This window comes from Passer domesticus, chromosome 10 (genome assembly GCF_036417665.1).
Source record: "Passer domesticus isolate bPasDom1 chromosome 10, bPasDom1.hap1, whole genome shotgun sequence".
Classification (NCBI taxonomy): domain Eukaryota; kingdom Metazoa; phylum Chordata; class Aves; order Passeriformes; family Passeridae; genus Passer; species Passer domesticus.
The window spans coordinates 27,951,237-27,967,941 of NC_087483.1; the positions used below are offsets into that span (position 1 = coordinate 27,951,237).

Sequence of the window (16,705 nt, forward strand, 5' to 3'; positions counted from 1 at the left end):
CTAGAAGTCAGTGGTTTAGGGGTTTTGAGAAGCTGCCAAACAAAAGATTATGTACAATGCCCATTCTTTTGTTGTTCTCTTTCCTCTCTGCTGCTGTCAAAATGACCCAGGCAGCAGCCCCTTAATGGTACATGACTACTTCTTGGTGTTTCTTTCTCTGCCAAGCTGCAGGTCTTGCAAAGTCAAAAGAGAAGAAGCAGTTCCTCTGCTGCATTGCAGTAACAGGCGTGTACCCAACCTTGTGCATCACAGACGCTTGTACAATAGGGACGGCCCGTGGAAACAGCAAGATGCACATCTGGAAGCTCTTCTCCTTGGACACACTGAATGAATACTTGGCGCGAGACCCAACTCCTGGCGAGCTCACCTACAAAGTCCCCACAAGGCACAGGTGAGATGAGGAAATGGCTCAGTGGATCTTTGAGCCCCTTGCATGAGCCAGACAGAGATGCTGTGGCTTATTGGCATGTGTTGTAGCTCCTTGCTGCGTGGCACCCTCTTTTTCCATCCTAACTGCTGCAGGCAGTTGCTCACTTCCACTTCTCTGCTTAAGCTCCCTTGAAAGAAGCTACAGAAACAGAGAATAATTTAATTGCAATAGACCTCCAGAAGTCTCTGGTGTAGCCCCTTGCTCAAAGGAGGGACATATAGATCAGATTGCCTAGGGCCTTATTCAGTTCAGTGCTGAATATCTCTGAGAATGGAGAAGCCACAGCTTGTCTGAGCTCCTGTTTAACCATTAACATGGTAAAAACCTTTTTCTTAGTTCTCATCAGAATACCTTGTATTGCAACTTGTGCAGTTGCCATCCCTGACCCCTTGCTTCATAAGGCTGAACAAATCCAGGTCCCTTTGCCCATCTTTGTAATCATAGAATGGTTTGGATTGGAAGGGACCTTAAACATCATCTAGTTCCTACCCTTCTGCCATGGGCAGGGATGCCTTCCACTAGACCAAGTTGCTCAGAGCCCCATCCAGCTTGGCCAGTGTGCTCCAGCTCTTAGCCATTTTAGTGGCCCTCCATTGGACCTGCTCCAGTATGTCAGTGACTTCCTTATACTGGGGAGCTAAAGAGAAACTTCAGGCTAAGCAGGACTCTCTTATATCACTCACTCTCATTAGACATACATAAAAGATTTTGAAAAGAAAATCGGGTCTGCCTTATGCCCAGTATCCTTTCTCTCAAAAGGGTCAAGAACATAAAGTCAGACAAGAATTATAAGACAGCCCATGTGGAATGACCTTTACCCTGTCATACCCTGATGACCCTTCCTCCTGTTTCAGTTTAATATCTTCTTTCTCTCCTATGACCAGCACATGCTTGATCCCTCCAGTGTATACCCCTCTCCTGCTGGATTTTGACTTTGGGTCTGCCCCAGTAGGCTCAAAGCCTACCGTTGTGATGCTTCTGCTGGAGAACAAGGGTGTGGTACCTGTGGACTGGTAAGCAGTGCTCGCTGGAGCTCAGCCTTCTTTTGGGGGGTCTGGAAGTGCTCAAAGGGCTGTGAGAACTTTGCAGATTAATAGAGTGGGCTTTGTAGGGACAGCTGCAGCTGTTGATGAGTCTAGGCGGGGAAGCAGGGAGATGCAGATCACACCTGATGAAATGTGATGTGTCTGCCAGCTGGGCTGAGCCCGTTTGGATGGGATATGCTGACCATAGCCCTGGGGAAGTTGCATATCCTTGTTGCTGACCAGCTGATTGGTTCCCTAGGGCCTTCTTGTTTCCTTCTGATCAGAAGATGGACATAGAGCGCTGGGCAGAAGATGTTGACTTTACCCCCCAGGAGCTGCACCAGATGAGAATTCAGGATAACCAGCTCTTCAGTGTTTCCCCAAAGTCAGGAACACTTCTTCCAGGGCAGGAGAAATCTGTCCGGCTTTCACACAGGTGATGACAAGCACCTGTTCTTCAGAGCTTCATGCTGTGTGCCAGAACAACACGTGCCATCAGTCTGAGTTTTCATGCCAGTTTCCTTCCTCATCACAAGTTCCTCAGCAGAGGCTAGACAAGTAAAAAGTTCCTGAGCATGTCCAGTTTCTGGACCCCACAGAGCTGATCTTGCTCAGGAGAATGTTTTAATGCCCTTCAGCACTGCAGAGCAAAAGGCATTTAGTGTGACATGCTGGGGACACTGGTCTGCCTTGACCTGACAGTTGAGGAGATGAACAAGATGCTGCACTTCCTGTGCTTTTGATTATGTAATGATATTCTATTTTTTTTTTGTCATCAGCTAGAGCTGCTAGCCCTTGCATGCCTGTAGAAGGTGTGAAGAAAGCTGAATGCTTCCCCTATCAAAGCAGATCATATCTGAGAAGTTCTGGCATTTTGTTGACCTAAGAACTTGTGTCCCTAAATAGGTGTATGAGTAAAATCAACATTGTATCACTCATTCCCACCCAAACACCACGGGGTTCCCCCCCACCTCCCCGCGGCCCTTACGCAGCAGTGACTCTTTAGCTGGGAAGTGAATTGTCTCTAATGTCCTGTGTGACTCTGCTCTATTATCCTGGGCACAAGGTTGATTTCCACTGTTTTCCTCTCTCTCCTCTTTCACTGCTAGACATGATTTCATTGGCACTGATCGCCTCCCTGTCCTGCTGAAGATTTCTTATGGCCATGAGATTCTGGTAAGATAGCAGGTGTCTCTTCCTTCCATTTGCTGAACAACAGCAGGTAGGAAATGAATTAATAGGTGTTTTCCCCAGAATCTGCATAGTGTACAGAGGGCTGTGGCCTTCCCCTGGAATTTGCACTAGCCAGTCAGTAAGAGAGGGCCAAGCAGAGACATAAAAATGTTCTGACAAACTTGTGGTTCCAGCAGAGGGTGATGTGGGCAGTGCACTGGCAGAATGGCCCTTGGATGTTGCATCTGCTGGATTCTTCATCAAGAGTACTATTATTTATTTGTTATTACCTTTGTATTTATTAATGGTGTTAGTGCAGAATTGCTTTTTCCTTCAAGACAACGCCAAGTCCAAAACAGCCTTCCCAGGTTTTATGGTCCCTGCATGTTTTCCACACTCTGGTGTAACTTATGGTCAGGATTCCTGTGCATGCCTCCCCTCATTTCATCTGCCTCACTCTGAGTTGTTTCATGCAGTTCCTGGAGTTCAGATCTGCAGTCCATCCTGCTTCTCTCCTGCTTTCCTGAATCTCTCCATCTTGTCAACCCTCCATACTCTACAACCCCCCCGGAATGTGCTTTTCTCCACATATACCACCATCACCTGCTGTGATGGTAGTTTGGGAATGCACAGGGTGGTAGAGCGTCCTCCACCTCTGGGGTTACAGGGTTAGCTCCTTCCCTAAGCCCAGAAGATACTGGGTTCCTGGTTGGCTGCAGCCTTTGTCCACCCACTTATTTCTCCTACCAATGATGGAGAAGATTCTTACTCATTCTTCCTTCTTGGCTGCTTTCTAAGGCATCCCAGAGCTGATCTGTGGTGTATTTTCCCTGAGCATCTCCTCAGGCTTGGAACTAATTTCTCTCTCCCCCTCTCTCAAACTGTCAGTTAGAGTCAGTCACCTTGTGCTCTGCCAGGCTCCACTCATGCCCGGCTGAGCCTTCCTGTCTGTCTCTGAAGTTTCCTATGAGACCATTGTGTTCACATATCTCTTTTATTTTTCTTTTCTTTCAGGACTGTTGTCAGCTGAAAATCCAACCCTTTGACCAAGCTGTTCAAACAGTGGCTTAACTGTGCCTTCCCTCAAAGCCCTTGGACAGGCTCCCTGTGCTCTGCCTGCCTGGCACAGTCCTGAGAGTGACTGTGAGCCTGTCACCAGTTGGCCAGTGAGGGAAGAGGCTCTGGAGCACCAGAAGCCTATAGGGCATACATCCTCTCTGCCATATAGCCAGTGGCTTTGGTGGCTACCAGAGGCCACCACCCTCTGTCATGCTGTCCCTGCAGAAAGGGCTAGAAAAGCGTGGGATACCCTGGGGATGAAAAGATCCCTTGGTGCATTTGAGCTCTGGCAATAGGAGCTGTAGAAACCAGTCCAGAGACATGGAGCAGTGCAGGTGGTTGCAACCTGCAGAGATGCAGTGCCACTACTGAACTGCTGATATCAGAAAGTAGGAATGGGAGAACTTCTTCTGCAAAGAAGGCAGCTGAGGGACTGAACGCAGTGTGCCTGCTTTCCTTCCATCATGGCATGAAGTGCACAGAGTTTCCAGCTCCTGGGGCAGAAACTGCCCTAAATATCCTCATATTCCAGGGCTGAGTAAATCCTCACCTGTGATTCTGGTTAAATGTGCAGAGCATATGCTAACCTTAAGCATATGTTAACCTTGAGCAAATGCTGTAGTGTCACCCCAAAAGTTAAGCTTTGGAAATTTCCGAAAGCAACAACAAACAGAGGAGGAGCCCATTGGGCTGGGGTATTGCTTGGTTACTCTGTCAAATTCCAAATTATTTGGCTTCAGAGCTGTGTGGTTAGCCACCTACAAGCCAATGCCTGTTTTTCCTTTGGGTTTGAATTCACTTCTGTGATGACTTTACCTACATGGATAGATTTTGACCTCCTGCTCCTCTGTTTCCCCAACTTAATTTTCAGGAGAAGCTTCTTCTCTCTTCCTCATTCAGTGGCCAACTTTTAGTCCTCTGGTGATTTATAGGTACGCTGAAGGACCCAAACTAATTTCCTATTGGCAATTTTTCCTGGCTGTACAAGGAGACATATGTGTGTTTCCAATTCCTTGTGCAGCAGGGAAACAAGGCCTCCCACTGCCTAATGCTTTCACAGATTGTCCTTGCCTCTTCACCTGTAAGACTTCCTGTTCTCAGAGCTCTGAGATTGTTTGGCCAGGCAGAATTTGCAGCCCCCAGCAGTTTTAGTAGGAAAAGCCCAGCCAGCTGCATGTGTTGCAGGCTGAGGTAGGTTGGTTCACAGACCTCCCTGGAGAGAAGGGCTAGATTCCAAGGAGAATCCCTGAGCACACAGGTTTTATAAACTGCGAGTGTTTGCACTTCACTTCATAGCTGCTAGTTTGGTACTGTGAGATGTTATCACCTGCAGCATGTGTTCTCCCAGCAGCTCTCCTCCCTGGGGAATCTGGCATCCCCTGGCATCCGTCTTATGATCTTAGTTCTTCACTGTGGGATGAAGTCTATGCACTCTAGAAGGAGAATTGATTGCAGCAAGTCTTCACTTTGCTCCATTTGTCTCTGTTTAACTGATAATCCTCTAAATGTCATATCCTGTCTCAAATGGAAACTGATGACAGTTTTTCCTGAGCAGTTCTGGTCTGTTGGAACGCAAGGTGGCTTTTTGTTCGAAGTTATGTAAATGAATGTTTTACTTCCAAAGCTCAGGGAGGTTCCTATCCCTTTTTCCCTTGAAGTTTGAAAGCAAAGCTTTTGTCTTTCTCCTACTTTCACTTCATCTGGCAAGCTGTGGTTCTCAGGAGGCTGAACACTTATGTAGTGCTTTGAAAAGATCCCATGGGGGACCTTGCTAACTTTGTATTTCTAGTTCTTCCTCCCTCTGCATTTTGCTTATAGATCTGAACTGGAATGGGTTTTTTAAAAGGAGTTGTCATTCTCTGCTCTTTTTTTAAGCAGCTGATACAATATCTCTTGCAGGTGTCAATCTTTGCAAATATTCTCTTTGTCTTTTACACATCTATTTGAAAAATAGCCATGCTTCAGACTTAACTTAATGTGAAGTGCAGCAACTTGACTCCTGTTGGCCCATGCAGAGACATTACTATGGGTATCCTGGTATTACCAATTAAAGCTTGTAACTGTGTGGCCTTCCATTTGCAAAGTACTTCAGAGTCCTTGTGCAGTTGTTAGTGATGGGCCCAAGGCCCTGGAGGACGTGACTGCATTTCTTCCCACTGCAGCTGACCTTCAGCGGGGTGACAGTGGAACACAACCAGCGGTACGTTCACTTCGCATCCACGAAGCACGTCTTCGCACCCATTGCTGTGGGACGCTCCCAGCCCCCCACACAGGTGAGCATTGGAGCCAAAGCCAGCAGCAAATCTAGGGAAGGAGCTGGTACTACTGTGTCCCACGGACAGGCAGTGTCCGAGGCATTTCTCAGAAAATGGTGAAGCATCACGGGAGAACTCTGAGGATAGTTCTAGGCAGAGTTTGGAAATAGCTGCTGGGACAGCAACAGGGGAAGTACTTCTCACCATCTGCAGTTTGACAAGATTTGGTGTTCACTCTTTAATCAGAATGCTTATAAGGCATGTTGGGCTGTTCACTTGCTCTCTTGCATTATAGCTGAGTGAAAGCTTGCCTAGATGCTCCAAGTACTCTGGAAATAAACCCTAATTATTTTTTTAGTAAATTAATTTAACTTCCTTAAACACTTATTCAGCAAAAAAGCAGCTTTGATTCTGTTCTGCCTAATTTACTTGGAAAATGAACAAGTCTGAATTGAATTAAGAGCACTTTAATACAAGTGCTTTTGCATTTTAGGTGATCTGCTTTACAATGTTCCCTTTAGCTAATCTGTATTAATTTTTCCCTAGTGTGAATTGGCAGGACACCATTTGGAGAGGCACTTTGGTTATCAATGTACATGTGTGGTGATAAACCTTCAGCACAGCTGCCTATCAGAGCCTCGGTGTTAAATCTTGACACTATGAGGTCTTCTCATTCTTAGGAGATAAGCTGATGAATTAAATATTAATGCTTATCAGCGTCCCCTGGGGAGGTGTTAACTAGTTTAACTTGTACCTGGTATAAAAAGCACTGCTCTTTCTGACTCACTTCAGATTTATAAACTCTACAATGGTGGCTCCATGCCCGTGACGTTTGAGGTTCAGCTGGACAACATTGTGAAGATACAGGAGAAGAATTTTCAGCATCCTGTGTTTGCCTGCCTAACTCCTAGAGGAGAAATCCCCCCTGGTGAATCAGGGCACATTGGGTGGATCTTCTCACCACTGGAAGCTAAAACATACACAGTAAGAGCCTCCTCCTGACTGAAAGAAACAGATTCTGTTGTTGACCTAAAATTCTTGAGGTTTCTTTATGGTGGTTGTAATGTAATGCTACAGCTGAATTGAGCCCTATGCCTCCAAGAAGCAGAGTCTTGAGAGCAAATGAGTGGCTGGTCTGGAAATGGAGCAGATAAATTTGTCTCATAAGTTTTTCCTTCCCAAGAAGAGATATCTTCCACAACCAGAGTCATCCCAGTATATATTTTCCAAGGTGCAAACAGTAACTGGGGATATCAGTAGTATCTGTTCAGATTTGTGGTTCATTGTTGGCCTCCAAAAATTCCCACCAAAGAGACTGAAGTCAGTGTCTTCCATCATTGCAGTGTATGCTGCTGCAAACTTCTAAAAACAGTCTTCCCAAAGACCTCTGTCCTGGGCTGCAGCAGGCAGGCAAGGCCAGAGCTCTAGCACTGCTTGTTGCTTCAGTCTGTGGTGAATGCATGGATAAATAAATAAATTTAACTTTAAAACTCCAGCCTTTGCTCCACGATGTAGTCTCCATCCATCTCATACTGTAACTGGCTAATTGACTACTTAACCAGCTTTGCTGGGCTAGCAGGAAAGGCCAAGGCCTGAAAGAGCAAGAGACTGGATTTGTCTTTATCCATCACGGGGTGTATTTAGACCAGGCCATTAGCAAGTATGCTAGCTTATTGCACATCTCTCCCAAATATGACTCTGGACTTAAAACTTTTGTCTTGTCCGAGACAGGTTGATGTTCTCATCCAAATCCTGGAGGGTGACTCGACCCAGATTACTTTCCAGGGAGTAGGCTACAATCCAAATATTGTAGAAGAGGCTGCCACATCCAGACAATTTTTTTGTTCTGCACTCATTCCAGGTTCTGCCAAGCTAACTATGCCTGGGCAGGTAAGTTCAAGTGTGGGATATGAGCAATATGACCAGTCCAGAAATGTGTGAGAGACTGAGATATACAAGTGGCCCCATCTTGCAGTAGTCTGTGTTGCAGGAGAGTTCATTTGCCTTGAGACAGAACAAGACCTTTCCCTTCCAGCAGGTGGTCTAGAGCCTAACTCATGGATGCTGAAAGGTGTCTTCCTTCCAGCTTGTCACTTCCATAGCCATTAGAACAAAAACGGGTTTGGGTTTGTTATGTATTTTTTTCTTAGAAATTACCTTCCATCACAGCTGCTTTTCTTCTGTGCAGCTACAACACCTTTTTCTTTCCTAAATCATTCTCAAAAAGACCGTTATACTCCTGCTGTGCTCTGTCAGGGCTTGGCTGCCACCATTTCCCAGCCAAACTCAGGTGATTCATAACCTGAATGCTGACCTGCAGGGTGGTCACCTTATTCAGGCCTATGCAGAGGAATGCACTTGTTTGACCTGCTGCTGGCTCAGCAGGAGCTTGTCTGTCCTGGCTGGAGCTGGCCTGCCAGCCTGGACAGTCTGTTGTTAAACTCACCCACAGATCCAAGCACAGTGAATGAGCATTTCACAGAAGCAGCAGAGGCTTTCTCCTGCCAGGTAAAGGATTCAACCGATGTGACATTAGCATGCCTTCCTTGGAGCCAGCCACAGCTCCATGTGCTCTCTTGCTTCCAGCAGGGCAATTATATTCCTAAGAGAAGATAATTGAAAACTGCCTCAGTCTGACAATGAAGATGGCATTCTGCAAGGCTCTGTTGTCTGAAATCAAGTTTCTTTCTCTAATGATAACTGTACTTAATTAGAGATTGCATTGTGCCTGGAGAATGGGACAAACTGGTAGCATACTAGTAGCAAGGTGTATTAGGGTTTGATTTCCTAAACCTCACAGTCAGATTGATAGGGATTTTGCACAAGTACACACCTCGTGTTTCTCACTGAAGAACTGGAAAAGAACTGGACTGCAAGTGCTGCAGAGAGAATTGGGATGTTACTGGTCCTCTGTGCTCCTGAGATCCTCTCCTGTCCAGCACCAGTGTTATGTCATATTCATTGCTCACTCAATCCCCCTGCAGCCCAGCTGGCCTTCTGATGTGAAGTCACTGTAACGAGAGCAAACTTGAGAGAATTGTTACACTCTCTCAAGCTGCTAGATTAAAGATGCCTGGTTAATATTATCTGTGAATTGCTGGATTAAAAATGAGTGTGACTTAGAGATGACTATATGACTCCCCTTCCTCAATGGCTAGGCCCCATCTTCCTTCCCTGTTGTTCCTTCTGATTTTTCCTTGCTTCCTGCAGGCAGCCACCTTGTCCCATCACAGGATTTGCCTTGGAAATATCCCAGACTGCACCAAAGCATGTCGACTTGTCTTTCTCAACAACATCTCGAAGACCAAGGCAGTGGTGTTTACCTGGCAGATGAACTGTAAGGAAATGGTGAGTCCTCTTTGATCTACACCTTCCTGCCCATCTCTATTATGCCATGGAAGGACCTTACAGCTCCATTTTCAACAAGACACTCAGTTCCAGGGAATTGGCTTTCTACTAGGTGATGAAAGGAAAAGTGAAGGCAAGGGTTAGGACAGGAGGAACAACAGGAATTCAGAAGGGAAATCCAAAGACTTTGGTGAGGTTTTATGAAGCTGGAACTTCAAAATGTGATAATAAACCTCAGGTCTCTGTCTGCCAGCAAAGGCCATGTTCTTAGAATATATCAACTGCATCTCTCTCATGCCATATACCTTTGAGGAGAGGTGTGTTTCCTGCGAAGAGAAAGCACACAGGAAGGTCCCAGGACAGTGAAAATAGCTCCTCTGTTTTGTTTTTTTTTTTTTTTTTTTTTTTTTTTTTTTTTTTTTTTTTTTTTTTTCCCATTTTTTATTTAATTTTGTTCTCCTCCTCCCACCCTTCACCCAGGTGTTGGAGATTGTTCCAGAGTCGGGGGTTGCGCAGCCTGGAGAGAGTATCCCTTGCTTCATCACACTGCAACCTACAAGGAATCCCTACTTCTGCAGAATAAATCTGGTGTGTGAGGTAAGACCCAAGAGGTACCTGTGTATTGCCATGACCTGGGAATATTGTTGTGGTTCCCAAATGGCTGACCCCAGCAGTGAGCTGCCTGCTGCTTCCAGCTGAAGGAATCCTTCTTTGATACACACTTCTCACTCCTGAAGACACCTTGCTTCATCCTTCCTGATGCTTTAAGCATCTGTCTGTGTGTGTGGTTCACTAGATGAAGTGTAATTGTGCAATGTATAGCTTTGTGAGGGGAGCCCAGCTGCTAGAAGTGATTGTTTGAATGGGAATGGCTTTCAGTGGATGCCAAAGACTTGATATCTGTAAAAAACAAGTCTTGCTGCTTTAGTATTATTGGGGGCACAGATCAGCAGTAGTGTCCCCTCAACACTTTCCAGGTTTTCTTTGGCAAGAGAGTATATAATCTCTGTCTGAGACTTAAAATACTACTATTTTTATCTCTTTCTGTCACTGGAATATGTGGAAAGCAAGTGGGTTTCTTCCTGGCACCTCCTGAAGGGGAGAAACAGGCATGGATCAAACCACAGACTGTTATTTGCAACTCTTTTCTAGCGCTGCTCCCTTGAGTTATGGTTTGTTTCCTAGGTGTACATCCAGGAGTCCCTGGTTCAGTACGAGCGGGACCTGCGCGAGTGGGAAAAGGAGAAGGAGCGGCAGGCTGTGGAATTCACCATCACAGAGAAGGACCTTGAGCCCAAGAAGAAGCTAACTTCAGTGGTAAGAGCTCTCAAAACCTTGCACCAGCTTAGCTTGGCTCAAGAAACAGCAGCCAGTGTCGACAAGGAGCATTCTTTAGGAAAACCTAGGCAGTTGTCAAGAGGACATGAGACTCTGATCTGCTAAACACTTCAAAGCTGATCTGTGGTTAGAGGAAAATTAGATCTTGTTTTCTAGCCAGAATCATCTTACAAACTCTGAAATTTCTAGTGACCATCTGAAATTTGGAAGTGCATGAGAAGCCTTAGGAAAAACAAAGCCAGTGGCTCTGGAAACCAGTGTTTGGATTTTTAACCATGAATAAACACTGGAGGAGAAATGTGTAGCCACCAGTAAGAATGTGGTCTGAGTGAAGAATGGAGGATGAGATCATTGACTCTCAGCTGGCACAAAGTTTAAAAAAAATCCTAATGTCTTGTTCTGTTCTGTATCTTCCCCACGTGGTAATTCTTCTTTCCCTTTTTTATTTATTTAATATTTTACTTCATTTTTCAGAGGTTATCAGATTCTGCTGAAACAGAAAGTCTTTCTAAATCCTCAGCTGTGATCAGGAAATACAAGGTAAGTCAAGCCTCTCTCACTCATGGTAGAATCAAACTGACTGCTTTAGAAAAGAGGCAAATGCTGGATATCACAGTGTGGGAGTCTGGACAGAGAGCACAGCAGGATTTGTAGCTTCAAGGCTTTGGGAGACAGACTGTTTGGAGGAGGCAGAAGAATCACACTGTCTGGCTGTGTTCTCTGGCCAGTAACTTTCCAGCTGAGGTGAATGGGAACTGAAATTGGCATCAAACATTCACCCATGACTGGAGAAAGGAGGAAAGGTTTCAAATAAGCAGAAAAAATGCACACAGACAGGACAATTGGTACCTGTACTGGTTTTATTTTGGGGCCACAGTGGAATGTGTGCCACAGCAGAAAGCAGCAGGACCCTGGCAGAACATGGTGCAGACTTTGCCCTCACCTCAAGAGGAGCTGTGCTCTGCTCCTCAGGAGAAGCTGCAGAAGGGAACTGCCTTGGTTTAAATACACAGAAAGCTTTAAAGCTCAGTTTGCCTGGTTCATCAGTTTCCACTCAAGTGCACAACTGTATGCACTGCTGTAAATCAGCTTTTCCATAAGTTGTGGGAAGGTGTGAAAGAAGGTCCCAGTGAGTGCTCTGCAGAGCTACCTGGGCCCAAAGGAAGAGCCAGCAGTGGCCTATGGCCATCAGCAGGATGTGCTGTGGGAATGACAGGGCTCAAAGCTAGCCCAAGATGTGGAAACATTTAGGGGAGCTGTGGGGAGGCTGGGCCTGAGAGGACTGAGGCAACAAGGAGATGGAGCTTGTTAGATCAGAAATGCCACTGCAGTGAGGCTGTGGCAGTGCTCCTGAGACCCCATGAGTGCCTTTGCATGCTTTGCACTGTTCTGTGTGAAGGAATCAGCCCAGGGCAACTCTAGCTTGGAGTTTTCCCTGTGCTGTGTGGTGTGATCGGGGATGCAGGTCAAAGCATTTCCTGGATGAGCATAAGGATGGCTGCAGAAAGGTAAAAACCAGTTTCATTTAGTCCTCTCGGGTTTTAACCTCTAGTGATAATTTGGAGCCTGCTGTGTCTGTGTAAGGAGCAGTGCAGACCTCTAACCTCATTTCCAGAGGCAGGACAGCTGTGTCCCAAAGATCACTGAAGTCCTGCAGTTCCTGAGGATTTCTCCAGTTCTCTGTGGTGTACTTCTGGCCCAGGCATCCTGCCTGCTGCTCTAAGAAACCCCCAACCTGACTGCTGGTAATGCAACCCCAAGTTTACCCACGTAGTGTGGCTGGAGTCAGTTCCTGGTTTCCCTTCAGGTTTGGAGGAGGACAGTTTCCCCATGCATTCCATCCATGTATGTCACTTCTCCTGCAGCACTCCCAGTGTGCTTGCAAGAGCTTCCACAGTGATGGATTGGAGAACAACAGCCCCGAGTACCTTAGGGAGACCCTGAAACCCTGTTGACACTTGGGGCTGGCACACTGGTCAGTGAGAAGGGAGCAGACCTGACTTCCACTGTGGCTGCTCATGCCTGTTATCAGTAGGGCAGTGCTAAGATCATTTTGACACGCAGGACCTGGTGGCTCTGGTTGCTGGGCTTTCAGCTCTCATGCCTGTGCTCAAACCTACACCAGCCTACTTGTGGTGAGAGGACCAACTATATGCCTGCCATTTCTTTCTCTCCAACAGACATTACCGCCTATTAAAAGCCACCCTCCATCCAGTCAGCCACCTGGACACACTGAGAGGGACAAGGACGCCAGCCAGGTGTGGGTCAAACCAGAGCCTCCCACGCCCATGTCCTTACACCTTGATGTGTCAGCCAGGTCCTATGCTATTGAGGACTTTCTCAGCAACTTCGCCTTGGATTTTCCCAGATTCTTCTTGTCCCGGTAAGAGATAGAGTTTTTTGGATTGGCAGCTTCATCTGAGCCAGGGCTGCCCATGCTCTGATATGCACTGAACTTGGTGCTCTACTCTGCTCCTCTCCAGTGCCTCAGTATTGAGTAAGAGGTCCCCAGCATTAGCTGACATGATCTGTTTCTCTCCCCATCTCAACTGTCAGAGCTCAGTGTTCCTCTTTTATACAGTGTCCCTGCTCCTGTCAGAAATATGACAGCTCCCTCCCCTCCCCTGCTTGCCTGACGTCTGCTGCAGTGCTAGGAGGGTGCTGGTCTTTGAGAGTTTGGTTCTGTAGTGCTGTCACTGATGGAACAACTCCTTTCTCAGCCCTTTCAGCACCCAGCCCTCAGAAAGCAAATTGGTGGATGGAAGTAGGCACAGAAACAAGATGGACACGGAGAGCAAACGGCTGTCCCTGGCTGCTGCTTCTAAACAAGAAATGGAGGTGGTGACTGACATACTCACAGGTGTCATCAGGTGTGTGTCCCTTCACCCTCACATGGTTTGGAGCCCCTGTACTCCAGAGAGTGATTGCAGCATGGTCAGCCCTCTGCTAATCCTGAAGGAATCTGTGCACTCTTGTTGCCAGAATGGGGCATCCACCTGCAAAAAGCTGTCTTGCAGACTATGAGCTCAGACCCTGGAGTGACAGCCAAGGCAGGGGTTTCCCCCCCAGCCAGGGGCTGAGCCCATTTTTTCAGTGTTCTCAGGAACCAGGGAACTCTACCTACTGTGATCTTGGGAACAGGCTGCATTGGGGTACACGTATTTGGTTTGTGAGCTGTGCAAGTGTAAAGAGCCAGCACTGGGGAAACAGAGTAGTTTAGCTGACTCAAGCCCTCTTGCTGCTTCCCTTAGGCCCAGAAAGCAAGAAGGTACAGACTAAACACTGACATCAGTCAGTGATTTCCTCTGATTTGTGGTGTCTTGTAATAATCCTCTGGGTCATACAGAAAGCCAGTTTGCTGGAACTTATCCTTTATTTTCCTCTTCCTAGAAGCCTCTTGGAGGATGGCCACTTCCAGAAGTCAGTGAGAAAAATCGAAGATGAGCCTATTCCATATTTCTCCCAGTTCCGGTGTGCAAAATTAGTAGAGCTCCAGGGCAGTAGACAGGGCTCCACCATCCCCTCCAGGGCCTCTGCTTCAGATCTTGACCTTGCGAAGGATGGAGAGCAGAAAGAAATGAGTCAGGAAACCTCTCCCAGTGATTTGCTGGAGTCTTGCGAAGCTTTACACCATAAGCAGTCGATGGTAAAGAAGATAATAAATAGGTGAGGAAGAGCTCACACGTAAAAGCCAAGAGCTGCACAGTCAAGAGAGCCATGGCAGCACACTGCCTAGCCAGAAATCCATTTCTCATTCAGCCCTGCAGCATTTCTGCTGGTGTATTATGTGTTGTCTGAGTGGAAGTCGATGCTAGCCCACCAAGCCACCCTCTCCCAAATGTGGGTAGAGAAGGTTTACTGTGTCTGGGGTTGAGCTGTGGGCAATGCCAGGATGCTGGTAGTGAATGGTGTTCACTTTACTCTCAGGCAGTCCAGGCCATATTAGACATTAGGATGCAGTATGTGCTTACCTTACCTTTTATTTTCACTGCAGTATCCCATCACCTTGCATTTGCTGTGGCTGCTCCCTTGTACACTGCTACAAGCTACAAGCATTATTCACTATTAGCAGCTTGGAGGGAGAAGGCAGTAAAACTATAGTAACCTAGCTTTGTCTAAGGTCAGGGCCTGACACCATCTGGTGACAGTTCTGGGACAAGGGTCAGCAGCCCATTGTTCAAGTATGTGGTTCATTGGTCTCAGCGTGTAGGAAACAGTGTGTGCTCCACTGCTGTGCCTGATGATTCCTGGCAGGAGTCACGGCAAGCAGCCTGCCTTATCTGCTTTCTGATAGCTGTCCTCTCCTGTTCTTCTGTCCTTCTAGTCAGCCAGCTGTTGGGAACCTTGTGGAGCTGCTGCTGGAAAACACCCTGCAGAATATCCTGATCGAAGCCAGTCGTGGGGAGGTGGTGCTGACGGCCCGGCCCAGGGTCATTACTCTACCCTCCAACACCTCCCAAAGGTAGCAGAGTGTATCTGTGCTTGGTGGGGGACAGGACCTGTCCTTAACATGTCAGGCTGAAGCACAGCCCATTTTCTAGACCATGTGGGTTAGCTGACTCCAATGCCAAGGTTTCCTGTGCAAAACGAAGAATCCACTCCCAAAGTCTCTCCCCCTCTTGGCTTGTCCTGAGCCACAGGGCAGAGGTGGTAACAGTACAGCCTTTCTGTGGACCTGAGACCCTCATACAGCTCTGGGGCAGGGCCCTGTGGGTGAATGGTTGGCCTGAGGCACTGGAGAGCCTAGCAGAAGGATGGTCCTTTGGGAAAAGGTCAAGGAGCAGGCAGCACAGCCTCTGACAGCAGAAAGGGAGCAAAGCTTTCATAGTCCAAGGGGGTGTGGGATCTAGTTAGGTTGAGGGAATGGGCACTGGTGGGGAAAGTAGATTGGGACATGAGTGAAAAGCATAAGGGTTTGCCCTAGCTTGGGCAGAAGTGCAGAGAGATGGGGTTGAGAGTTAATGGAAGAGGGTTGTTGGATGTAGATGTAATCTCCAGAGCTGCCATCTCTTCTTCAGATTCACCAGCTCAGCACCCCCGCCCTCCAGAGCGTAGCTGCTGGTACTGTGCTGCTTAAGCCCCTCGAGCACATCAGCTCTCTCCCTTCTTCATCCCTGTGATGTCCAGAGCAACTCGGACCCTCCCACACCCTGACCTCAGCTCAGCATGCTGGCTTTCTCTGAGGAGGTACCTCCTGATTATGTCCTCAGCACCGATTTGGATCCTCTGACAACTCCACGCAGAGTTCATGAGATCTCTCCTTTCTGTGGCTGGCCACATCATCGGAGAAGAACTCTGTGCTAGAGGGAGCACATGGACAACCACTATGACAATTCCCACTGTCCTCAGTCTGCGGCGGCTGAGAGGAGTGGAATCTGCTTTGAAATGTAGCTGAGAAAGGACTGACACCTGGGCAATGAGGTGATGGGATCAGCAGGATGCAGGTACTGAATCCTCCTCCCCTCCTTGCTCCAGTGGAGACTGCAGGTTCTGAGGGGGCAGCTGCAGCACAATCAGTACACGTGGCAGCCCAATAAAAGCAACTTGACCTTCAGACACTGACACCGTGTGTAACATACGTAATTCATGCGTCTGGGTTTGTGAGCCCTGCACAAGGTCTTCCCCTTCCAAACTGCAAGGCTGTCACCTAGGGAAGGGGATCCTCTGAGCCTTGCCTTGGCCTGGGGAGTGCGTCAGGCTGCAAGACGTGTCACAGTGAAGGAGCATGTTTGTCACAGCCGGGAGGTGGCAGCGTGAGTTGTGAGAAATCCCAGTGGCCAGCGCAGAACAGGCTGGTGCTGTGCTCCAGCTGCTGCTCCCAGGCGGGAGCTGCAGGATGGCTGTGCAGGCAGTGGGCTGTGTTTGCAGCATATCCCTGTTCTGCCATACCACTATGGATTCTGCAGCTTGGGGCTCATGCAGCCACCCTGCTCTGGTGAGGGTGCAGCTTTGGTGTCCCCCTCCAAACCCTCACGCCTTGTTTCCCAGTGCCAGGACCCAGCCAAGACCAGAGCTGCATGTTTTTCCCTTGCATCCTAAGAGAAGACTGTGCAAAAGGCACTGTGGAGGGCTCTTGC

At 47.6% G+C, this 16,705-nt stretch overlaps 1 protein-coding gene and 1 long non-coding RNA gene across 6 annotated transcripts in view; one reads left to right on the forward strand and one right to left on the reverse strand.

The window, feature by feature from the left end:
- Nucleotides 1-16,190, forward strand: part of CFAP65 (cilia and flagella associated protein 65) — a 31,722-nt gene extending 15,532 nt beyond the window's left edge. For 2 of the 4 annotated variants that reach the window (XM_064434784.1, XM_064434782.1), the window contains 10 exons: nt 166-391; nt 1,315-1,443; nt 1,715-1,891; nt 2,565-2,631; nt 5,850-5,960; nt 6,735-6,926; nt 7,674-7,832; nt 9,153-9,290; nt 9,771-9,887; nt 10,476-10,748. In XM_064434784.1, the coding sequence (XP_064290854.1) occupies nt 166-391; nt 1,315-1,443; nt 1,715-1,891; nt 2,565-2,631; nt 5,850-5,960; nt 6,735-6,926; nt 7,674-7,832; nt 9,153-9,290; nt 9,771-9,887; nt 10,476-10,733 (1,574 nt within the window). In that variant the 3' untranslated portion in view covers nt 10,734-10,748. Of the gene's footprint in view, nt 1-165; nt 392-1,314; nt 1,444-1,714; nt 1,892-2,564; nt 2,632-5,849; nt 5,961-6,734; nt 6,927-7,673; nt 7,833-9,152; nt 9,291-9,770; nt 9,888-10,475; nt 10,749-11,102; nt 11,169-12,808; nt 13,012-13,348; nt 13,499-14,018; nt 14,295-14,952; nt 15,091-15,646 lie in introns of those variants that run through there. The other 2 variants (XM_064434785.1, XM_064434783.1) reach the window with 2 other exon arrangements.
- The window catches only part of LOC135309032 (uncharacterized), a 30,626-nt gene continuing 27,963 nt past the window's right edge, over nt 14,043-16,705 (reverse strand). For both annotated transcript variants that reach the window (XR_010369341.1, XR_010369340.1), the window contains one exon: nt 14,043-14,178. This is a non-coding gene — a long non-coding RNA (uncharacterized LOC135309032). The remainder of the gene's footprint in view (nt 14,179-16,705) is intronic.